At 44.3% G+C, this 25,281-nt stretch overlaps 1 protein-coding gene across 1 annotated transcript in view; it reads left to right on the top strand.

Moving 5' to 3' along the window:
• The window catches only part of MST1R (macrophage stimulating 1 receptor), a 76,771-nt gene that overhangs the window by 23,109 nt on the left and 28,381 nt on the right, over positions 1-25,281 (top strand). Inside the window, exons 3-9 of the mRNA XM_015416352.1 lie at positions 9,245-9,427; positions 10,068-10,193; positions 12,541-12,711; positions 17,226-17,404; positions 21,561-21,732; positions 22,094-22,242; positions 23,803-23,964. Of these exons, the coding sequence (XP_015271838.1) occupies positions 9,245-9,427; positions 10,068-10,193; positions 12,541-12,711; positions 17,226-17,404; positions 21,561-21,732; positions 22,094-22,242; positions 23,803-23,964 (1,142 nt within the window). The remainder of the gene's footprint in view (positions 1-9,244; positions 9,428-10,067; positions 10,194-12,540; positions 12,712-17,225; positions 17,405-21,560; positions 21,733-22,093; positions 22,243-23,802; positions 23,965-25,281) is intronic.

Raw genomic sequence — 25,281 nt, 5'->3', positions numbered from 1 at the left:
ATCCAATTCAAGGTGTTGGTGTTAACCTTTAAAATCTTCAGTGATCTGGGACCCTCATACCTACGGGACCACCTTTCCCATTACAACCCCCCATGCTCCCTTTGTTCATCATCTAGGGGCCTCTTGCAAGTGCCTGCCCCCAGGATGGCTTGATTAGCTGTCACAGGAGGAAGACCTTCTCAGTTGTGGCTCCTTTCCTGTGGAATGTATTCTCAGTTGACTCCCGTGCCCTACTGTTTAGTTTCTGCAGGGCATGCAAAGCTGAATTGTTTATGTTGGCCTTTGGAGGGTAATCCTCCTAAGGAAGTTTAGAAAACTAACAGAGGGCCAAAAGTTAAAAACATAAGTGTAAAATATTGTTTATTACAAAGACATATAAAAACCTAGTAGGGGCCCTGTCATGACTCAAATGGGGTGTCACCTGACACTGCCACCACTCTGGATTTAGGTTCCTTTGAGAAGGCCCAGAGTACCCTCCCAAGACCTTCAGACCTCCCTTTAGGCTGAATAACAGGCGTGAGGACCAGGCAGAGTAAAACGAGGTAAAACAACAAGGTGCAGAATAATAACTAAGTGGGTGAAAAGAAAAGAAATCAAATGCCCTAATGCGTCTAAATATACACTGTTGCTAGCTCACTATCTCAGGTGGCCTTACACTACTCACCCTGTCCTCAGGATGACCATGGCCCTGCCCCCGGCGTGCCTGCGTCACTTCTGGGCGATGTGCTCGTCGGGGTGGAGTTCCCCCCAGGGCCCGATCCGCCAGCGGTGGGGAACGGGCCTCTGGGGTGGGGGTTTCCCTGCCCCCTGGGGGGACTTGGCAAGCCTAGTCTCCCCCCTGCAGCAGCCTTCCTTCAGGCTCTGCCTCTGCCCCCTATATATGGATACAAATACAGGGGGTGGTGGCTCTGCCCTCTGGAAGAAAGAACAGCTCTTCCTGCTGCTCCAGGACTTTTATTCCCAGTCCTCCTCTTTTCCTATTGGTCCATTGTTAAGTCCGTGCTTAACAATAATAGTCAGAGAGTGATTCAGCAAAACTCAAGTTTATTCAGCTCTTCAATCGACTTCTTCTGACACGGTACAACTCCTCATAGCCCGAACAGCTTGATTGGAATGTTCCAATATGGAATTGAATGACACACCAAAAAGTTTCTATTTGGGGCCACAAATATATCTGGCTTTGTGTCAGAAGTTGTTGTATGAACTGAAAATATTATGTACCTTTAGGTCCTAGAGTGCAAATAGAATTGCATTGTCAGGGACAATGTGCCATAAATATGTAACTAGGTTTTTATATGTCTTTGTAATAAACACTATTTTACACTTAGTATGTTTTTAACTTTTGCCCCTCTTTAGTTTTCTAAACTTTCTTAGGAGGTTTGTGCTTCGTTGGTTTAGATTCCCCCCCCTCTTTTGGGGGGGGGGCTTTGGAGGGGAGGGTAACCACATATTTGGGCTGTTTTAATAGTGGTTTGGTGATAGCCATGTATTTTAATATTTTAATGTTAATATTTTAAATTTGTTTTTATTTTGTTTTTAACTTATTGGTTTTAATGTTGTAAATCACCATGAGACCCTTTGGATAAGTGGTGACTAAAAAAATCTAATAAATAAATTAAATACAAAGTAAGCCATGGGGTCCCACAAGAATCAGTATTGGAGCCAGTGCTATTTAATTTGTTCACAAATGAGCTGGAATGAGGGGTGAATAATGTAGTGACCAAGTTTGCAGATGATACAAAATTATTCAGGATGCTGAAAACCAAGGCCGAGTGTGAAGAGCTCAAGGAGGATTTCACAAGTTTGATAAGTGCGCAAAAATGTGGGAAATGAATTGTAGGTAAGTGTAAGGTGACGTACACTGTGACAAAAAAATAAGTATATGTTAATCGGATCTGACCTTGGGGTTATAGTGGATAGCTCGATGAAAACGTCAACCCAGAGTGCCACAGCAGTGAACAAAGGCAAACTCTATGATGGGATGATTGAAAATAAAACAGCCAATACTATAGTGCCCCTGTATAGCTCTATGGTGCAGTCTCCTTTTGGAATACTGAGTGTAGTTCTGGTAATAGGGTTGCCAAGTCGTTTATACTCACCGACGGGGGACTGTCCCTGGGCTCCGGGAGTCGCTGCGGGATGTGCACGCGCGTGCCGCCTGCACGTCACAGGAAGTGACGCACGGCGTAGAGCACGTTGGGGGTGTGGCCCCAATCGGCAGAGGGAATACCATAGAGTTTTCCCTCTGCTGATCGGGGCCACGGCCCCAATGTGCTCTACGTGGTTGTGTCACCTCTGGTGACGCAGCCATGCTGCGCTTCAGGGGGCAGGGTTCCCCCGGGGCCCGATTCCGTGGGGGCGGAGGAAATCGGGCCTCCAAAGCGGGGGTTTACCCGCCACCTGCCCCCACTTGGCAGCCCTATCTGGTAGCCATATCTTAAAAAAGACATTGCAGAAGTCAAAAAGATTTTGTCTTTTTTGTTTTTTTTTACGGCCCATAATAAATGATCCCATTCATTTTTGGGGGCATCGAGCTTCCTTAGTGTTCAATATTTGTTATATTCTCTTTTCAGTTACAAAATACTTGGCAATATCTGTTCTGTTTGTATTTTTAAACTGTCTGCGCAGGTTCCTAATTGCTCTTTTGAGAGCCTTACAGTCAGTATCAAACCAAATATTTCTGTCGGGTATACGCTATCTCTTGGACTTTATTCCGTCTGTTACTAACACAGGCTGAAAAGAGTCAATTAATTCAGTAAAGAGCTGCATATTTCCCATGTTCTTGCGTACTTCAGAACCCATATATTATCAGATTCATCTGTACTTTCACCTTCTCTTCTATAGCTTCACACCATCTTTATGCTCTTGTGGGTGTGTACTTCGGCTGTTTCCATTATGAGGGGTGAAGAATAACAAGTTTGTAGGTGTAATGATAGATGCACAGGATAATGGTCACCACCCAAAATAATCCATTACTTCCAGAGTTTCAACTCTTTTAAAAAGATCAACAGAAGCGACAAAGTAATCCATTACGCTTGCCCCTTTATGATTTATACATGTATAATCTCCTTTGTTAAAGTAACAAATCATTACTTATATGGTGTGGAAATTTGGATAGACTCTGTCTCTGAGACAGTGGATTCCATTCAATATGATTTTTTTCTGGAGCATATTGGCTACCCCCAGATTTGTTTCGCATATAGCACTGAGAGCTGAATTGGGTGAATCATCGATGGAGGCTAAGGCATGGATTAAAGCATTTCTTTTGAAAGTTAAGACCTTAAAATCTGAAGGAGGGCCTATCCTCTTGGACTTTTACAAGCAGATGCATAAAACAGCCAATGGAATCAACTATTGAAAAAGAAAATGAAATCTCTAAGTATAACAAATGATATGGTGAAGATCATGGAGACCAAAGAAATAATTATGCTAATTAAATTGTATGTTAAGAAATTGGATATTAACAGCACATGTGTCAGTGCCCGCAGGGTATGCTCATTGTCTTATTTAGGTATTGCCCTCCCGATGCGACTGCTGAAGTACTTTTATCAGTTAACAATATCAAAGCTTAGAAGAGTTTTTACTTTGGCCAGAATGAATTCTCTTCCATTGGCAGTCTTGGAGGGTAATTATTAAAAAGTGCCATGTACAAATGGAATATGTAGATGCTCATCTGATACAGTTGAAACTATTGAGTGTTCTATATTTAATTATGGAGTGTTCTATATTTAATGAGTTGAGGGCCAGTTTAATTACTCCTTTACTCCAAATGATGGAAAGGTCTAAAGAGGCACCTGATGTGGTTATTATCAGATACAAATGATTCTGTTACTCTGTCTGTGGCAAAAAAATTAAGGGCAATAATTAAACAGCAGCAGAAGAATATCTAGTAAGGCATTATTTTATTTTGTTATTTTTTTATCAAGGTTATAGCTGTATGAGCAGTGATAGATAGACATTGCAGATTTGGAAAAAAATACAGAAGAGGGCAACCAAGATTATTAAAGGGCTGGAGCACTGTTCCTACAATAGGGATGCCAAGTCCCCCCGGGGGGTGGGGAAACCCCTGCCCGGGAGGCCCGTTTCCCGCCGGCGGCGGATCGGGCCCCCGGGCGGAACCCCACCCCCAAAGCACGTCACATGGAAGTGACGCAAGCATGTCAGGGATGTTTGGGGCGGGGCCACAATCAGCCCCTCTCCCAACGTCCCCGACGTGCTTGCGTCACTTCCGTGTGACGTGCTTGCGGCGCACACGCGCGAAGACTCCTGGAGCAAGGCTGAACTCCTCCACTCCGGAACAGGTAAGCACTTGGCAACCCTATCCTACAAGGAAAGGCTGAGGAGTCTGTGACATTTTATTTTTAAAAAGAGACAACGGGGGGGGACACACATGACAGAGGTTTATAAAATTATGCGTGGGATAGAGAGAGTGGTCAGAGAGAACATTTTCTCCCTCTCCTAAAATAATAGAGGGCAATGAAGTTGATGGGCAATAGATTCAGTATGGACAAAAGGAAATATTTCTTTTCTCAATGAATGATTAAAATGTGGAAATCACTGACAGGGGATGTCATGATGGCCAGAGGCATATACAGATTTAAAAGGGGATTAGACAGATTCATGGAGGACAGGTCTATCAGTAGCTAGTAGCTATGGTAACAAACAGAAACCTGCAAATTCTGATGCTGTAAACCTCTGAATACTAGTGGTAGGAGGCAACATCAGGGAAGGCCTATATGCCCTGTTGTTAGCCCTCCTTAGTAACTGGTTGGCCACTATGTGAGGTTGGATGCTGGACTAGATGGACCACTAGTCTGATCCAAAAGCGCTTTCCTTATGTTCTTATGTCTCCAGAAAGATATGTCCTGGATTCATAGGATTCATGCAGAGGAATAGCAGTGGGATCAGTGGACTGGGTTTAGGATGGATAAGGGGATGGAATTAATTATTTCCTCAGCAAAGCTGTGCTTTTGGAATAGGGAAGCAGAGTAATTTCATCCCTTTGTCTTTTCTCACTTCACCCCTCCTAACTTACATCTATTTTTTTTTAATTTTGGTATATGTTCATGCTCCCTCTCCAGGAACCTGTTGCAGACGGCTTATAAAATAAAACATAATAAAAACATAATGCAGAAGAAACATTGTTAATTAAGACCCAGTATTAAAATCCTGCCTGGGTTACAAAGAATTTTTTTTTGGCCTGATTCCTGAAAGAGATTAATGTAAATTCCAAGCAAGCCTTTGGGTGAATTCCACAAATGCCCCATCTCTCGTTACCATCTGCCTCACCTCTGAAGGCAGGGGCACAGCAAGCAGGGCTTGCAAGGAAGACTTTAGCTGGTGAGCTGGACTATAGGGAGGAGGTAGCTTGTTACGCCAACTGCTTTATTCACAGCAGAGGCTAACTAAATTTTTAACATGAGTCCTGGCCAGCTATACCAAGGTCATGTCTGAACCCAGAGTTCCAGTAATGGAGACCACACGGGTGTTTTTCCAAAACAAATAATCTTTTTACTGAAGGATATCAAAAGTTACACATACAAAAACATCAGTCTCGCAATTCGCATACACTCAAGGTTCCTTTAGAGTTACAGAAATAGAAATAAAATAGTTTAGTTACTTAGGAGGTAGGTAGGAAGCTATTTCGGTCCATACTTGCCTGTTTCAGAAGTCCTGTCTGTTGCAATGAAGAATAAAGGGACAGAAAACATTGTCTAGAAGTTTTACCGACATCACACTGTTCCAGAACCAGCTGGTCAAGTGTATGTGCGTGTGTGTAAGTGGATCTCTTTGGCTGCGCATCCCAAAGAGATCCGGTAAAGACAAAGAGTTTTAAAGCAGGAAGGGGGGGGGGTAGTAGAATGTGGCTAGCCAGAAGACTTGCAGAAGTCTTTGTGTTGATGGTAAAATGTGGCTAGCCCAGCCCCTAAAGCATGGTCTTTGTGTTTTATAGTTGAAACTCCAGGTGGATGGCACCTTGCCAAACTGCAATCCCACCTACGTACAAGTCCATCCCATAGCTTTTCCCTATTGGTGCATGTGGAAAGGGGCAGGTATTCTATGGGTTTGGCCAATATTTGAAATACTACACTCTATCTCATGGAATGCCATTTGGCCATGTGTGAAGTCTCAGCTTCAGGACATCTCTTTGTTGTGCTGATGAATCTTGGCTTTACCAGGCTGACAAGATACCATCGACAGGAAACAGCAATTCAGATGCATATCAGGTCCGTGTCCTGCGTGACATCCAGTCTTTTCAGTAATGGGGGATTTCTTCCTCTTGGTTGTTGTTCTTTGCTCACAATGGCTAACATGTGCTTCTTCTACCCATAATGCCCTGCTGAATGTGTGCAAGCTACATTAACATAAAATGCAGGCAAGCGTTCCCTATGTGAAATCTCTCTCTCACAGTAGGTGATGCAAACAGCTTCCTTTGGCTCATGGTATACAAATGTGTGCACAGTCCATGTGTTGTGTGTGTAGCAGATATAAAACCATAAATTAGTCCATTTCCCAACAAGCTCTTCAGGTACTGTGGCTTCAAGTTATTCTGGGTCTTAAAGGTAAGAACCAGTACTTTGAATTGTGGTCAGAAACAGATGAGTTCTTCCTCCCCAGGTGTCCTTTGACACTGGGAATTATTTTTATGGAAGTCGAAAGGGGCTGCTGGAACACAGAAGAGTGCAGGAAAACACCTTGCACAGAATTATTGGATCTACCTTATTTACTTGGGATTTTTTAGCAGTTTTTGACAAGGCCACCATCAAAGGCTCTTAGGAAAATATAATATTGTCGTTGTGGGCAAGAATTCATAACCAGTAATTGATTGGTAACTAAGAGACAGCCACAGGGGATTGGAGTGAATGGACAGTTTTTACAATGGAGGGAACAGTGTGATCCTCAAAGTACTGTACATAAATGAATTCTTGTCAGGGAAACTTCCCTCTTTCCTGTAAATCACCATAATTTAATTCAGCAGGCACACTTTCTTCTCCCTCTCCTTTAGTACTGTTGCCACTAGTATTCTTGTCGGTTGAAGGCACTTTCTCCTGCCTCAACTTGCTGTTCATTTAATTTCCAGAACATGTCTGACCACCCCTATAATTTTTGAACAGATTGGAAGAAGAAAGAGGTTTCTGAACTTACTTAGATTTACAGCTAAGTTGTAACTCAGTGACTGATAACAGGAAGACACAGAAAGGTTTACGAGATGGGCGTGGAGCACACCAAGGGAATTCCCACAGACAGTACATTCCAGAGGCTGGAAGGAAAGGTGAGGCCCTGAGTCAGCAGAGCACTGAAACTGTATGACAAACTTTAACTGACTTAAGTGTTATAGCTTCCCTACAAGGGACCCTAGGATGTCTATGTGGAATGGTCTCTAACTGAGAATACTTATTACCTTTGGAGAGAATCGTTCATGCAAACTCAGGTTTTCACAAAACACTCCAGCCCATAATCATACCCTAGGGTAACCTTGTCAGAATTTTCACACAGGGTGATGTAGTGTTCAGGCTTGCTGTGGGATGATCCACTGTTATTAATCTGGATTTACTGAGAGTTCAGCTATTAGATTAATTAATATTTTTAGAATTTCCTCCTGAAATAGCCTGTTTCTTCATACGACTGCCTTGGCATACTCTGATGAGTAATGGTTTTGTGTGAACCACCCTGGAGACAAATTTTGTCTTTTCTGTGTTTTGCAAAGAATGCAGCTGTATTTTGAGTGCAAAACATAGACAAATCCAGATGTTATAGGGGGGAAATGTCCTATCACTTGCTCTCATAGTGGGGAAAACAATGAATGGCAGCTCTTACAGCTAAAGGGCCTTTATTCACATTTGGTCAAAGCAGCCCTGCCTGCATATTAGGTTTTCAGGTGGTACTCCGGCAAGTTCTGTTTTTCCACAACAGTGGCATGATATTCCATTTGCCCTCTTTTTAAAAAGAAATTATCTAAACACATATACTGATACAGGCATCATTTTTTGTTCTTTTCCCATCCCCATGAATAATCAAACCTCTCTCTCTTTCTAGGTAGAACCTAATTAGCTCAGTTGCATAGATAACAAGCCCAAAGCTTCTGTTGCAGGGATATGGAACATTTCTGTTACGGGAATACAAATTATATTAGTATTGGGTAGGTGAACACTACAGGAAAGGTAAGGAATGTGTTGATGATGGGTAATTTTATTAAGGTGATAGCTAGATGTTCTTGCATCTACAGCTACAGTTCTTGCCCCCCCCCAAGGATCCAGCACAAGGCTAGAGAAGAACTTTGCCTGTTTGTTATTCCACATGAGTAGCCATGTTAATCTGTAGCAGCAAAAGAGAGGCTTGTTTAACAAAATGTCCAATCAAAAGAGTAATATATCAGATCAGATGAGGACCACTTCCAACCAGTGTTCCCTCTAAGCTGAGTTAGTGTGAACCTCTGGCTCACACATTTTTGTCTTAGCTCAGGAAGGGGCTCCAGAGCAAACTAATTTATGCAGTATCCAAATCACCTGCTCACAAGTTTAATGCCAGTAGCTCACAAAGTTTGATCACAGGGCTCCATAGCTTGGAGGGAGCATAGCTTCCAACTGTTGATAGACAATCAAAGCAGGATTAACATAAAAGATACTGCAAGATAATCAGATGCAATATGAAGTGACAGGTGTAGCTAAACTAACGGACATGCAAGATATTAGCCCCACCCCCAAGTCTTTTGTTTGGATTTTGTTTTAAACTGATCTCTCTTTGTAACATCTCTTTCGCTCCCTGTCTTTCTGTCATGAATATAAAAGCATCAACCTAATGAATGTACACGTGAATGCATCTGATGAAGTGAGCTCTTAATACTGGGATGAGTCTTCAAGGTGCCACTGGACTCCTGTTTTGTTTTGGCAGAAGATTAATAATCTCTGCCTTACATGCCTTAGCCTTGGTAGGCTGTTCATGAGTGCATGTGTGCATGCATGTGTTCACATCAGATCCCTGCCAGTTAACCTTTCCAAGTTCCATATGATATCTCACAGTGTAGCATAACTTTTGTGTAGAACAAATTTAGATTCCAGTGGCACCTTTAAGACCAACAAAGGTTTATTCAAAGTATGAAGAAGCGTGCATGCACACAAAATCTCATACCTTGAATAAACCTTTGTTGGTCTTAGAGGTGCCACTGGACTCTAAATTTGTTCTACTGCTTCAGACCAACACAGCTGACCATTTGGAAATAACTTTTGTGTATATGTCATGCCAGGTGAATTCCTCAGTGGTAGATACTAGCTGCTGGAAGAAGCCCACCATGATCACTACAGACAGGTACAGGTTGGACCTCTTCAATGGACGCATGGCTGCAGTGCTGCTGACCTCCATCTATGTAACTGCCATTGGTGATGTGACGGTTGCTCACCTGGGCACCTCAGAAGGACGTATTATGCAGGTCAGTTGTAATGTGCAGAGCTGCAGCTCTGTGCTATATCTATTGCTACATGTTTTGTCTACAGAGATAGTGATCCCACTTGGTGCTATGATTTAACAGGAAAGACTTAACAGGAAATATCTTTGTGATGTTTTTAAAGTTGTACGACTGAAAGCTAGTCCATTAAATTTAGGAAGTGTTTATGGCACAAATACAAACTGGTTTGATTTTCACAGTTATCCCATAACAGACCCTGAAGATTGGTGTTGTGGAAGGCTAAGGAATTTCAGATAGGGAAACCTCAGCATCCTTAAAAATGGCAGCAGCCTTGTAGCAAGAGGTTCTGCTAGGAAGCCACAACAGTCAAAAATGGATATAGGCTGAAAATGTAGAGGAAGATTTATGCATTGCAAGGAATCTTATCACTGCTGGATTTATATTGGGGTTGCTGGAAAGTAGGTCTGAAGTGATGGGAATGATAAGCATGGATCCTTTGTGCCCCAGTCATGATCTTGTAGCTCTGATTGATGATGCTCCTGGATATGTGAAATTGCAGTTCTCCTGCAAGCAACAGCATGTTTGTCAAACTAGAGAGGAAGTTCTCTGGAGCTCTTCTTCCTCCACTAAAAAACCCTGATGGGTCTTTTTAAAATCTTCCTAGGTGGTGCTTCAGAGATCCGTGGCCTATACAGTCACGTTGGCCAACTTCTCCTTGGGGGAGAGAGTGCCAGTGCTACGAGAGGTCGATAGGCTGACAGATTCTTTGTTCTTTGTCACAAGAAATAAGGTGAGATACATGGGATGCGTACACCTGACTGTACTTTGCCTGAGACTTCCAAGGGAAGATTACAGATCCTTTTATCCTTATAGGAGGGTAGTATTCTGAAGATTGTGCATCAAGACTGGATGTTGGGGTGCTCTAATCTATATCTGAACACCTCATATTCACGGAAATGTTAAGCAAAATTTAGTAGCAGAGGCCTTCAGGAACACTGCTGGTTCAGAATGTGTGTGTGGGGGGGTGCATGTTTGAATACTTAAAAACATTCCTACACATAAACTCCCCCCTCCCAATATATCAGGGTGAAATCTATTCTATATGATAAGCTAGATTTCTTCAGGCAGGGAGTCTGTCAGGTTCCAACATTTAATCCTTCACATGCATTCTCACACCCAGGAAAACTACACTGCACACTTTTTTTTTTGCTCAGCACTTGGTAAGTAGGATCCCTTCTGAAAAGGGCTGCCTTATTTGCTGTGTCAGGGTAGCAGATGTCTCTCATCTCAGCACAGCAAAGGCTTAGCTGAGTCACTTACCATATCCATGCAGTAGTGTTAGTTTGGCAGTTCCTAGATGTTTATGTTTCTACAGGAAATCTTTTGATTGGCTAATCCGTAGTTTGCAATTCTCTTTCCTGAGATACTGAACTTTTAATTGAAAAAATTGTGATGCTAAGTAGCCACTTCACTTTCCCATTTCCTATGGGGAAACCATTCAGTGGTTTCATTAATAGGGATGGGCTTGAACTGGCAAAATGTGGTTCAGTTTGTGGTTCATGGCATGCCTGGTTCATGAACCACGAACCGTCGCAAACTTTTAGCTGCCAAACCATTTCATTTTGTGAAGTTCATGATAAGGTAGAAATCCCCTCCAGTGTGCTAGAGAAACCAAACTCACAGGGGATCTCCATCTGACTCTCCTCTATCTGCCATCCACGTTTGGTGAGGATTGAATGAACAGGGTCCGAATTACGGCTCCCCAAAGAAGCCGGGAAGTAAAGCAGCTCCCGGCCGCCGGCCTTACCGGGGAAATAAACGGGAACCCCCTTCACCCCTGGGTGATGCCGCGGGCCCCCTCCCCTCTGACCGAGCCCCCACAGCAAATAAAAAAGGGGTCCCTGCCCCTCGATAACCCCCCCCCAGCAAACAAGTTAGCAGGCCCCCCACGCCGGCTGCGAGTACTCCCTGAGTTGACACTCCGTGTTGTAGTCCGCCGCGAGTCCACGAGTCCTCCTCCGGTTGCTGCCGCCGCCGCTGCACAAACTGCCGCTCAAACCGCCGCGCCTGAGGGATCGCCCGAGCAATCACCCTCCACCGCTGCCTGTTGCTGCCGCCGCGACCGCCCCACTTTCCGAACAGGCCCAGGAGACACGGCAGCACCTCGTCTCATCGACCTTCCTTCAGCGAGCACGAGGCAACGACTGCTCAGGGCGGGAGCAAAGCCAAGCCTAATCCGGCTGGCTCCTCCCACCCACGTCCCAGTGCACTACGCTGGGATGCTGTTGCCATCCCGCCCTCCTCCGCGGCAGCAAACAAGCCCCCGGTCGCCATTGCCTTCGGCGGCGACCGGGAACTCCCTTCTGGGGAAATGACAGGTGCAGGTTCAGGAGTGTATAGAATAGACCCTGCGCAAGCTAGAGACATCAAACTCACACAGGACTTCCCCCTGATGCTCCTCTCCATGCCGTCCAAGTTATGTGCAGATTGGACTTCAGGGGTCTGAGTTATGGCGCCCCCCCCAGAAGATACCCCTAGGAAAGTGCTTTTGGGGAAATTCTCAGGCGCAGGTTCAAAAGTGCAAGCTACACACATCAAACACACAGGGAAGGTATTGGTGTTTCCAAGGCTGAAGAATTCCGCTTTGTTGCTTTGAACATTGGTAAGCATTTTGTTTGAGCGAAGACAGTCTGTCTGGAAATGAAACCACCACAAACTGTTCGAAAGTTTGTGCCAATTGACCTGCCATTAACTTCTGTTCACAAACCATGAACCTGCCAAAATTCATCACAAACTTTTGTTCGTGAGCTGGTTCATGCCCATCGCTAAAGGCACACTTGATTGCAAGTAGATCTGTGGCATTTTCTGCAGCCAGCTGTTCATTCAGCCATTCTAGGCTGTCCTGGAGAAACACTTTCAAGCAAAGCAGCTAGAAAATAGAGCTCCAAGTGTGACAACAGCTCTTTACAAAACCAGGTGTATTATGGGTCCCATGCATTACCTCTAATATCTTGATAGGAGGTAGAGATAACTTCATCCTGGTGATGCGAGGTTTCTGAGGGCATAGTGGTTAAGTGGACCTCAATCCCTTTGTAATGACATAATATTCTCTTTCTATATGTGTGTCCCTCTTGAAGGTGTCACAGGTGAGCGTGACTGGGCCAGGTTGTCGCCATTTCCTCACCTGCCTCCGCTGCCTGAAAGCAGAGAAATTTATGCAGTGTGGGTGGTGTGGAAATTCATGCACTCGTCAGGAAGAATGCAAGACACTGTGGAACAAGGAGAGCTGCCCACCTGTCCTCACTGATGTACGCAAGTAGGCTTTCAAGCATCTCCATATTTGCGAGATCAACAAAACAGTAAACGGATACAGTGGTTAATGCTCTCTGCAACCATGCCAATTTCATTCGGTGCTTTGAGATTATCTTAATGTCTGTTCTAATATTTCTGCTTGTCAAATGCCTAAAGCACTTGAGTATCTTGGGAATTATAATGCCTGCATTTTCTGATACATGCTTTTCATTAGAACTGCACAACCTTAATGTTACATTAGTCGTTTTCTTTTCCACAGGCTTTCTTTTCTTTTCTTTCTTTCTACTTTCTTTAACTTCTTGCTTAATGGGTACTTCTAGCATAACCTCTCAGATGACCATGGTGAAGGGGACGTCCTATTGCGTGAAGCTCAGACTTGTGCTTTACTTTGTTTTGTAAAGTCTCCTGTACATCCCAAAGCTGAGTTTAGCATGGGGTAATTAATGGAAGGCCAGATAAGGAAACTGAAGCTCAAATACTTTAGCCACCAAATGAGAAGGGAGCACTCACTGGAGAAGACCCTGATGCTGGGAAAGACTGAAGGTCAAAGAAGATGGGGACGGCAAAGGATGAGATGGTTAGACAGTGTCATAGATGCAACGAACATGAAATTGAGCCAACTTCAGAGGACAGCAGAAGACTGGAAGGCCTGGCGTGAGTCGGACTCAACTGTGCGACTGAACAACAACAACAAAATTAGCATTGTGATTCTAGACAGGAGGTCCCCTGTGCATGCACACACAAGCAGAACATGTGAAAATTTCACATACCTAAAGCAACTGAAGCCCATCTTTGTTTTATACATTCTAAATCTTTTTGCCTCGGGATAATTGATGATTAGGGTTGCCAACTCTGGATTTGGTAAATTCCTGGTGATATGGGGTGGAGCCTGGGGAGGGGAGAGACTTCAGCAGGCCATAACACCATGGAATCCATCCTCCAAAGCAGCCATTTTCTCCAGAGGAACTGATCATAGATGTCTGCGGATCAATGGTAAGAGCAGGAGATTTCCAGATGCCCCCTGGAGGTTGGCAAGCCAAGGACATTTTACAGCAGGATATAATACCGTAGAGTCCACCATTCAGAGGAGCAGTTAAAACACAGGAAAGGAAAGAGGGATCAGTGAGGGAATACCAAATGGAATAAAAAAGGCTTCACTTGCTGGTGGAAGATGGCAACAGAAGGGTACGGATGAGTCTCCCTGGGAGAGAGTTCCAGAGTCATGGTGCCAGGACCTTGAAGACATTCTCCCAAAGTTGCCACTCACCTAAAGTCAGAAGGCAAGGGCACCTGAAGCAGGCTCTTGGGAGACGACTGAAGCAGTTGGGTAGGTTCAAAAGGGATTAGACTGTCATTCAGGTATGTTGGTCCCAAGCCATGTAGGGCTTTAAAGGTCAACACCTTGAACTGTGCCCAGAAACAAATTAGGAGCCAGTGTAAATGGGCCTACACTGGAGTGATACAGTCCCTGTGGCCCACCCCAGTCGACATCCTAGCAGCAGCATTCTGGACCAGTCGAAGTTTCTGAACAGTTTTCAGGGGCAGCCCACATAGAATGAGGTGGTGCTTAACCAACAGTGACCATGTGGAAGCCCTTGTAAGTTGCTTCCCATATGAGATGCCTTCATAGAGTAAGCCAGAGGTGCACAACTCAGACAGTTATGTAGGTCATAAGAGATCCTTGTGACACCACATAGCTCCCTTATGGCCCATGTTACTGTTGTGGGGAAGGTCAGAGAGCTGCCTCTGTGGTGTTTCATGGATTGAGAGGCAAGTGTTCTGATTCCCCCCACATGGTCGCTGCTGAGTCCATCAGCCATCAAGGGAGCCTGGCAGGGGAAATTTTTCCATTGCATCCCAGGCGCTGCAGTGAGGAAATAACTGAATTTACACCCCTCTGGGATGCATAGAGAAATGTCCCATGGAAGGCAGGGATCAGAACCCTGACTGTATGCCCAGAGAACAGCCGCGAGGTGGCATTCTGACTGCTCCCCACAGTAGAGCTAGAATATAGCAAGAAGTTTGGAGGAGGGTGCAGTTTGGATATGGGAAACGCAAGTTCAGTTCTTTAATCATCCTAAGGACAAACTGTCAAGTCTCTCTTTTTCCCCTTCTGCTTGTTCTGCCTCAGGCTCGTTGGAAGGTGAAGGCTAGGGCTGTGGCAAAAGTTGCATGCAAAAAGTTTTGATGTAGTTCAGGGGACCAGGAAGAAATCACTCAGGCTGCAATCCTAAGAACACTTTTCTAAAATTAAGCCCTGTCGAATAAAATGGGACTGACTTCTGAATAGTTTAGGATTGCTCCCTCTGGTTACTTGTCCGTCCTTGTTAGAAATCTGGCAAAATATTCATATTCTGGCCTCTCCTTCTTAGCTCAGCCATAGTCAGAACACTACTCTGAGGTCCTTGATTGGTGAGTGGGGTGCAAGCAATAAATCCAAAATACAGACACCTAGAGAACAAAACAATGTTTCACCACTTTCCATTCTCGATTTACTAGTTCATCCCTGGAGATTATGTATAGTGCATTGTCTCAGCTTTTAAAAGAACAGAACAGATTTGTATGGTCTTTGTTTCCACATGGTGGCTGAGTAATTGTTGTTATGGTAGGTTACTGTAGAGACAGAGCAACTGTTTGTCATCTTTGCAGTGCCCCACTCCATTTGATTCTGCATTGTTTCCCCGCTTGCCTTCCTTTTCAGGCTCTTCTCTTGTATCTGTAAAGGGCCGTCAAGTCACGGCTGAGTTATCCCTGCCTCGGTATAACAACCCTTCTTTGGTGATGTCTCATCCAAATACTAACCAGGGCTGATCCTGCTTAACATCTAAGTTCTGATGAGATCGGGCTATCCTGGGCTATCCAGGGTGCTCTACCCTTACCCCCACCTTTTATTTTTACATTTTCATTTAGTACCATAATAACAATGTACAGAGGGTGGCATCCAAAGTCTCTTCCATGGATAGAATGGCAGTCCCACTCATGGGAGGTGGTCACTTATATCCACCTTCCAGCTGCAGATCACACATCAAAACCTCTGCTGTTCTTGAGAGTCTCCTGCTACCAGGAACCACTTTTTGGGAAGAGGAAGGCAGGAAATATGCGTTCAGTAAATGGAGCAGAGTTTGGGTTCCTTTGGATCTAACCTGATGAAAAGAGGAATTAATCAAGACTTCTGCATTAGGATACCTACTAAACATAAAGCTGTCATAAAGCATAGACTTGCCACTCTTTTTCCAACCCCAGGGGTTCTATTGTTTCTATAATTCTGTATTATGTGTTTCTTTAAACTCTGCCTGTTTCTACCCTCTTGGCTCTTAATCTATCAAATCTAATAATGCCGGCCTCATGTGGCTAATGCAAGCAGTGCAAGAGAGCCAGTGACAAAGGGCCTTGCATATCTGGGGAAACCCACAGGATTGTAGAAAAACATTAATATCCACTGTGACCCTCTCACTGGGGGGAACCCCTCTGCAAAGAAAATGCTAGGACTGCTCATAGACAGGCCCTGAGGTGAAACAAGATGTCTTGCCATCTGTGAAAGTTACTAAGGCAACCAAAATGGCACCCAAACTCTTGTAATTCAAGGGAACCCTGCAACAGCTTGGTTGCCATTTTGGTTTCCTTAGCAACTTCAGCCAAAAAAATATATGAATAGTGTTGGCTTATTTTGTGTGGTTCAACGAGCCATGCAGGGTTCTGAAGTCCTACACCCTGGCCTGATCAGCCTGATCAGCTCTCCTGCTGGCCTGATCAGTTCCCTCTAAGTATTGGTTGCACAGTTTCAAGGTAGTACCACAATCACAAAGGGTGGAAACTAGCTATATAAAAAAGAAATACACGTTTCTGGGATACTGAATTCAGCACCTCAGACCAAATGTACGCAAATGTACACAGTGCAACTGCAGAATTTTGTAGTAAAGAGCCTTACCTGCTCATATTTTTTATGTTGAGTGCTTTCTGTATTCCTGTTCTCTTGTACTAACCATGTATTGTGATTTTCTTCCTCTTGCACTTTGAGTCTCTCTTCATTTGATATTCTTGTTCTTTCTTTTAGAACTGAGCCTCTTTCTCTTCTCTGTAGTTCCGATTCAGCATTTGTTCTGAGAGATCAGATGCTGAAGTAAAGTTGAAAATACGTGTGCGGTAACTGCAGACAACTGGGGTATGGTCAATAACATCTGTCAAGCTTTGTCCACAATACAGACACTAAGAATCTTTTATCTGCATCCAGTTAAGCTTTCTGTCACTTTGTGTTCCTAAGAGGATACCCTAAAGAAGTAGTTTGACATATTTGCCCAAGTGAACCACAGCAGCAGAGTTCTGAAGCCACAGCTAGAAGGAAAGCCTGGAGGAAGTTTGTTCTTTCCATGTATGCTCTCTTTGCTTAGCAGGATGCCTATCTAGCACAATAACTGGATCCTAGCACTATGGATCAATAGACAGCTGGACCAGAAATCTATTCGAACTTTGCAAGCATACGTAATGCTTTATATATCTTCTGTTTTCACAGTTTCACCCCAAAAATGCACCACTGCATGGCAGCACTAAGGTGACCCTCTGTGGCATGGGGTTTCAGTCACGTTCAATTTTATCTGGTGTTGTTGACTCACTAACTCCCGTTGGTGACTACCGGGTTACAGTGGGACAGAAGAATTGCACCGTGCTGTTCGAGGAGAGCCTTGCAAACAGGTATATATTTTAAAGTTAATGAGCACATTGCTCTGTACTCAAACAATATTCTGCCCCTTTCTTCTCACTAGTGCATTTTCTTTCTGCCTCATCTGACTTTTATTTACATGAATGCCCATGCCCATGCACATACAGAGATAGTTATGTAGGGAGCAGGGGTGTGCAAAAAAAAATATTGGTATTTTTCGGGTTCGGGTATATTGAACCCCCAAAATATCAGTATTTTCCAGTATTTCCAAATCCCGATATGGTATTCAGATTTGGGATTTTTCAAAAATCCCCATTATTTCTGGCTCCGTTGTAGTCAATGGTCCCCATAGAATATAATGGGGAATTGATCTGGGGGTATCTGGGGATCTGTTGGGGCTGTTTTTTGAGGTAGAGGCATAAAATTTGCAGCACAGCTGCTGGTGCCTCTCCTTAACCCCCTTCCCAAGTTTCAAAAAGACTGGACCAGGGTCATCCAATTCTATGGGCCCCCAAAGAAGGTGCTTCCATTCTCCACTGGTTTCAATGGAGGGAAAAGGTTTTTAAAGGAGTCATGGTCCCTTTAAATGCCTTCTCCAAGCCACGAGTGAACTGCCAAGGCATTTAACGGGCTCACAGTCCCTTTAAACACCTCCAAGCAGTGTACACCTGGAAGGTGTTTAAAGGGACTGCAATTCCTTTAAACACCCTTTAACTTTGACTATCCGGTGGTCCCAAAAAATCCCAAATATCTTTTGGATTTGGGGAGTTTGACCATTTCAGATAGTTGAAAAAATACCCAAATCTATATCCGGTTGAAATAATAGCTAGAAAATACCTTTAAGGTATTTTTTGAACATTTTTTTGGCTTGGATATAGCCAACTGCACATCCCTAGTAGAGAAGTATTCTTGGTGGCTGTTTCCCAGTTATGAAATCTACCCTTTGAGATACAACAGTGTCAGACCCTGAGCATCTTTTGGAAGTATTGCATAACTTGTTGAGTTGGCTTTGTAGGCTTCAGCTAAATCAGCAGAAATGTGGGGGGGTCTGCTAATATCATTATAGTGCAACAATATCAGAAGTTATGCATTTAGATTGTTAATTATCCTGAACCTTTGTGGTAGTGTAGGCTATAAATCTACAATAAATGTAGGCATCTGTGGCCTATAATGTACAAGTTCCACACCCCAGTTCATCATTTAGATTTGAAAGAAATGCATAAGAAAAAGTAGGAGAGAGAGAATATCCTCCATAGTTCCTCTGACTGACTACTTCCAGAAGGCTGAGACCCATTGGCGTCATCCTTCAGTGCTTGCCAGTGATAGGTGCCAGAAGCATGCTGTAGAACTTGCAGTGTCACTAGTGGAAGTCCCAACTGATAACAGCACAAGTATCCACACTTGGCTTTGGCAATGGCAGGGATGTCAACTGGATGGTGATAAACTGTGCAGAGGAAAGCAGGAAAAGAATTTTCTTTCTTCTTGTGTGGGATTGTGCTGACACAAGACCTTCCAGCAGTGATCTAAAATTCTCTTGATGGCCTGGTGTCACCCATGAAGGAAAAGGGATGTGTAACTCTGATGCACAGAATCTCATGTCCTTTTACCTCTGGTATTTCGTGCCACTCAAATTCCATGGCTCTTTGTATGGCCTATTACACTTTCCTTACAGTGCCCAAGCCCCTTTGGATAGGGTTGCTATAAAAAAAATTGTTCTGTGTTTGGAGCTCTCAAGATAAGCATGAGTGTTCTTCAGACTATAAAATATGACATCTAATGTGAAACCTAGTCATTTCATCAGGATCCTTGGATAAGCCCCTTTTAAAAACAAAAACAAAACCCAGAAGTTTTAAAACCTTCATAGTTGCATTCAGAGCCAGTTTGGTGTAGTGGTTAGGAGCATGGACTCTAATCTGGGAGACCTGCATTTGATTCCCCACTCCTCCACATGCAGCCGCTGGTGTGTCCTTGGGTCAGTTGTAAGTTCTTTCAGAGCTGTTCTCTCAAGGACAGTTCTGGAAAGAGCTCTCTCAGCCCCACCTACCTCACAGGGTGTCTGTTGTGGGGAGGGAAAAGGAAAGGGATTGTAAGCCGCTCTGAAACTCCTTCGGGTAGTGAAGGGTGGGGTACTAATCCAATCTCTTCTCCCCTCTTCATGTTAGCAGTTCTGGTGAGGCTGGGTTCAGAGGTTTTGAAATAGGTCCCATTTGCGGACTGCAGTGCTGTCCTTGAGACCTCATCTATTTTTTTTCCCCTTGGAGGCTGATTTTCCCCTTCATCTCTCTTAGGTAACAAAATCCAACTTTTTCCTAGGATCTTGCAAAGAAAAAAACCCCCAAGTTCTCTAAAGAGTTTTGAAAAGCACAGAAGTCTGCATTTTGCAACATGTACATATAGAGTTCTGTCCATTTGCTCAGTCTGTTTGATTTATTTGTATTATAGAAGTTTCAGTATGTGGTTGGAATATGGAATTTTCTAAGATTCCTGTTGATAGTCTTTTTGGCCTGGGTGAAATCCTGAGATGATATTATAGGCATGAGTTGTGGCGTGAAAGCACTCTCAGTTGTCATGTTGAAATCAGGAGGCATTTTTGTGTGTCACACAGTTTACACATTGGCAGTGTTCCCGGAGCGGAAATGAAGCAGCAGCCTCTGCTGTTTCCTTACAGTGCAAAGTGGTTCCCCCTTGCCCTCTGTCAGACATACCGTCATCCTAGTGAACCTTGATCTGTATTTTTTTAAAGCAAAACTGCTAGTTATGACTGGAAGTTTTTTAAATATTGAAATGATAGTAATATGGACAGGAGAACCAATAATGTTAGGAGGACAAAGGAACACCTTAAAATAACTGTGCCACCGTATAGGGATTGGTGAGCTTTTTTGTTCCGGACTAGGAATAATCTGGATGGTCTGAATTAGTTCCAAACCAGGGGTTCTTACTAGGCTGAATAAGGTCCATCCTGTAGGGTTGCCAACCTTCAGGTGGGGCCTGGAGATCTCCTGGTTTTATAATTGATCTTCAGACTACAAAGGTCAGTTCACCTGGAGAAAATGGCTGTTTCGGAGGGTGGACTGTATGACACTGTACCCTGCTGAGGTCCCTCCCCACCCCAAACCCTGCCTCTCCAGACTCCACCCCCCAAATCTCCAGGTATATCTCAACCCAGAACTGGCAACGTACCCATCCTCCCACAGAGGAGAACAGATTGTTCACTCCTCAGCCATGGTGGTGGCAGGAAGGACAGTATGCTGGGGCCCCAGCGGTGTATATTTCTAGACCTTTTCCAGGAGCTCCCCACCAAGACTATATACAGGTATGCATTCAAGAATCTGCCACCAAAATCCAGTTACTTCTAGATTTTGGCAACATCCTACTTAAAGGTCATTCTGTCTTTAAAGTTAAAAATACCTGGCCTTGGCTAGTACTTGCCATGAACATTTTTTGGAATACCTTGGAGACTAGACCAGAGTTGATACATAATAAATAAACAACCACATTTTGTATCAGTAATTTCCCTGCTGCCAAAATGTGTTTAGTAATATCCAATCAGTAGCCTTCAAGGATTTTAATCCTCTTCTGCAAAGCTGTTACTTTCCATGATAATCAGGTCTTCTGCTCTTTAGGCTGCCTTGGAATATAAGGAGATGAGCCTTTTAATTGGGTAAACCTAGTAACTAGAGAACAAGATGTACTTTGTGTTCTAGTATTCTTCATGGTGACCCTGTAAGATTTCTTGTGACATAATATGGATTTCGTATAAGGAGATGGTGATGCCCCTAATTTTATACATCAGTCCATCCTGGAATTTTGGCTGAAGAAAAGTTCTACTACTTGAAATGAGCTACAAGTAGTCTGGATATCTCGTCCCCACTCATCAGGTTGCCTACAGGGCACTTGGATTGGACTCTTCATAAAAATATTTATGTTTGGATTATAGGACTTTATTCATTCATGACAATAATACCATTCACTGGACTTTATTCCATATTCATTATGAACTGGTTTCTGTTATGATAATTTGTATATATGATATGTACACAATCCTTTCTACATGTATTTAGCACTGTAAGATTTTCAGATTATAAGAACAGTTAACACTTTTGGGTTCTCCATATTTTTTGTTTTACATTCTTTATTAGTCTCCTTTAGAGTCCTGCCATGCTTTTCACTGTCCTTCCTACTTTTCAGGTACGGCCCACAGTGGAAAGATTCTGGTGAAGTTATTGTCTGCACTTTAGAGCCACGGGAGAAACAGGTGGATCTGGAGCCACAAAGAGTTGAAGTTACCATCATAGAGAAGAGACAACAGACCCCATTTTACATCAATGGCTCTTCATTCTGCGATGGCTTTGTGTTTGTGGTAAGTTTAATTTCCCACCATGACTCCTGCTTGCCCCAGTTCCTGCATGCTTCTTCATGGCTGTTTCTCAGTGATATGTGGGAGTTTGCCTGATAGACTTGTTGACAGCCAAATTATAGGCATTCCAGTGCTGTGTAAGGAGTTGTGTAGAGGCAGGTGTTTGATGGGACCAGTGGTACAGAAGTGCCATGCAAGAGAACCAGTCTCATGACTTAAGTGTCCTTAAAGAAGAGTATGACTGAGAGAGAGTTTATACTTCTTGGCATTCCTTTCCAGTATACCTGAGAAAACTGATGTTAGGTCAGGTGTGTTTTCAGACAGCCCTGTGCAGTGTGTTAAACAATAATTCTTTTATCAACAGCAGCCAAATGTAACTGATATCCACCCTACATATGGCCCACAAGCTGGAGGAACAGAGATCTTTATCTGGGGACAAAAACTCCTGGTTGGGGCCACAAGGAAGGTGATGGTTAATGGCCTGGATTGCCCCTTGGTCAAGCAAAGGGAAAGGTATGGCAAATACTGAACCTTAACAGCACTGGTTTGTTGGGCTGGGCGTTGGATGCAAGGCCTTCTAAAAAAAGCCTGGATCTGTCATTCTGAAACAAGATACATTTAGAAGAGTGATCCATATTAGGGAGTCCTCAAAGGAGCCAAATTAAAAATGTTAGAATCATAGTGTTGGAAGGGAGCTCCAGAGTCATCTAGTCCAACCCCCTGCACAGTGCAGGAAATTCACTCTCATTTCTTAGCAGTATGCACAGTGTCAATGAGGAATAAATGCAGGCCCATTAAAGATATTAGCTTGGTTAGTTTTGAGCAGACATGGCAGAAGTGGCTCCTTCTCCCTTCTGCAGCTGTGGTGATAACCATTCAAGGAGAAGGAAGCCAGTTACAGAGTTATGTCTGATCAGCATAGGGTTGCCAGCTTCAGGTTGGGAAATTCCTGGAAATTTGGGAGTGGAGCTTGGGAGGGGGCGGGAGCTCAGCAGGGATGTGATGCCCTAGAGTCCACCCTTCAAAGCAGCTGTTTTCTCCAGGGAAAGCCATTTCTGGAGATCAGCTGTAATTCCAGGAGATCTCCAGGCCCCACCTGGCGGCTGGCAACCCTAATTAAAGGATAAATATAGAGGTCAGTTTCTGAAGGGTCAAAAATGTCCTTCCAACTGATGATGATGATGCCGTGGCAGCTCTTTCTTGGGGGGCGAGGCGGGAGGGATTGGGGTGTGTGTATGTGCATGCAAAACTGTGGCTAGCTGCTCCCACAGTTCTCATACTTTCTTAACAAAAAAGAGTCCCAGTTGTTCAGTGAGGTCTGGCAGGAGGCTGGCATTAGGGTTTTTTCCCCCTCTGTGTTAGAATTTAAGTGGTAGAATCACAAGCTATATCCAGCTGCTGTAGTTGATCATCCTTTTTTCACAGTCAGTACTCCCAGGGTGATGTTCACCCTACATGTGTGAGGAGGGGAAGAGTAGCTACTTCTCTGTCAAGCAGCATCCTTCAATACTGTATGGAAGGGATGTCCTGAATTCAACGCCTGGGCCTACAGGTTCTGAAAGGGATTGTCTAAGGCCTCTGGTTTGCAGGTTAAATCAGTAGCTATGGATAGAATTTCACCACTCTCGCTTAGTCTCGACTTTGTCTGAGGGACAAAGACCATTTCATTGGCATATGACGGGGTAAAAGAGATTTCATCCGAAAGAGGTAGCCACGTTAACCTGCTGTAGAAAAAATATATAGGAGTCTTGTGGTATTTCAAAGACCAATATGTGTTTTCCATAGCATAAATTTTCATACTGTAGTATAAGTTTTCATCTCATAACCACATTAGTGCCACTTTGTATTGTCTTGTGTCATATGAACCTTGCTAGAAACCTTGCCAGAAATTCGTGGAACTACCCCCAGCATGGTGACCATTTGTACCGTTGGCCAGACATGTTGATTTACAAATAATTGCAAGAGTATAATTGTGCAGAGCAGCCCCAAGACTGGCAGTGTAGAGGAATGAGCTAAATGATAAATGTCTGAGGAAAGCCATGTCATGTTATGTGTCTTTTTTTTTTTTACCAGCCAGGGAGAGGAGGCCATAATTTGTACCAGTCCTGCTTCAAACAATCTGACCAGAGCTTCTGTGACTGTAGTAATAGATGAAGAACAGTTTCTCTCCCCACAGCACTTCTGGTATAGAAAAGATCCCCAAATACATCATATATCTCCAAACTGCAGCTATGAGTGAGTCAGCCTTTTCAGCCATGCCTCAGTTTCTGAGGCAATGTTTTTTTTCCATCCCATCACATCCGCTGCCCATGCCTTGCTGTAATGTGTACTATGCACCAGTCATCTATATATCTAATAGCCAAGTATCCCTCTGTGTGTGGATACTTATTTCCACAGATCTAGGGCACATGGAGGCTAAAGAGGTTTTTTTGTACACTTGGGGTACTCCCTAGGGTTGCAGAAAAATGCAAAAAGTTTTTAAAAATACACAGGGGGGTTAAAACCCTCAAAAATAAAAAAAATGAGTTGTCTGTGCTTGCATAGTCTGGACTCGTGGTCCTCCACACCGGACATGGAGCTTTGCTTGGTAGCTGGTCTCCCCACAGCCAACAAGATGGCCCTAAAGATGTGGAGCAGGAGCCACAACCATCCTTCCCAGACGAGCAGCCTCCCCACAGCCAGCAAGATGGCCCCAAAGCCATGGGGCAGGGGCCACTGCCAGGTCCTTCCCAGGCAAGTGGCCTCCCCATGGCCAGCAAGACAGCCCTGGAGCAACGGGACAGGGAACACTGACACCATCAGGTCTTTCCAAGGCAGCCTCCCTACAGCCAGCAAGACAGCCCAGGGGTCACGGGGCAGGGGACAATACTGCTGGATCCCTCCCAGTCAAGTGGCATCCCCACTGCCAGAAAAGAGGAAGCTGCAGAAAGGGAGGCAGAAGAGGGGGAGATTGCTGGGGGAGGGAGAAATAGGGGAGAGAAAGAAGGGCAGACTGAGAAGGGATGGTGGAAAGAGGACATTGTGGAGAAGGGCTGGGGTAAGAGAGGGGTGAGACATACAAGGGGTGAGAGGAGAAGGGGAGGTGAGGGAAGATTGATAGGTAAGGAGTGGGTGCAGAAAGACAGGAGGGAACTTTGACAGAGAAGGGGGAGAGGGTAGCAAAGGTGGGGAAAATGCTCCCTCCCCGCAAGTTTCTTGTGGGTCTCCCCTTGTATGTTCTAATAGCTAAGTGTGGGCTGATCTGCAGATATCTAAATCTATGGATCGGCCCACACTGAAAGAAAACCGATTGTTCTGCAAACTTGGGGGACCCCCCCAGGTTTGCAGAAAAATCTGAAAACAAAAAATGGGGGGGGTAATCCCGCCCCAAACCAATACTGCTGTCTGTGCCTGTGTAGTTTCTATACTCCTGCACCCACCATCCCACTGAGGCAGTGAAACTAAAGGCGGGTAAGAGAGAGGAGTAGCTGCCATTGAGGTGGCGAAGGGGATGGGCAAGGAGCTGCCTGAGCCACCAGGGCAGCAAAGAGGCTCGGGGGGGGGGGGGTGGGG

The sequence above is a fragment of the Gekko japonicus genome, unplaced genomic scaffold (genome assembly GCF_001447785.1).
Source record: "Gekko japonicus isolate JY-2015 unplaced genomic scaffold, Gekko_japonicus_V1.1 scaffold1109, whole genome shotgun sequence".
NCBI classification, from domain to species: domain Eukaryota; kingdom Metazoa; phylum Chordata; class Lepidosauria; order Squamata; family Gekkonidae; genus Gekko; species Gekko japonicus.
The sequence above is the reverse complement of the archived record's forward strand: the minus strand, read 5'-3'. Positions and strand labels throughout refer to the sequence as shown.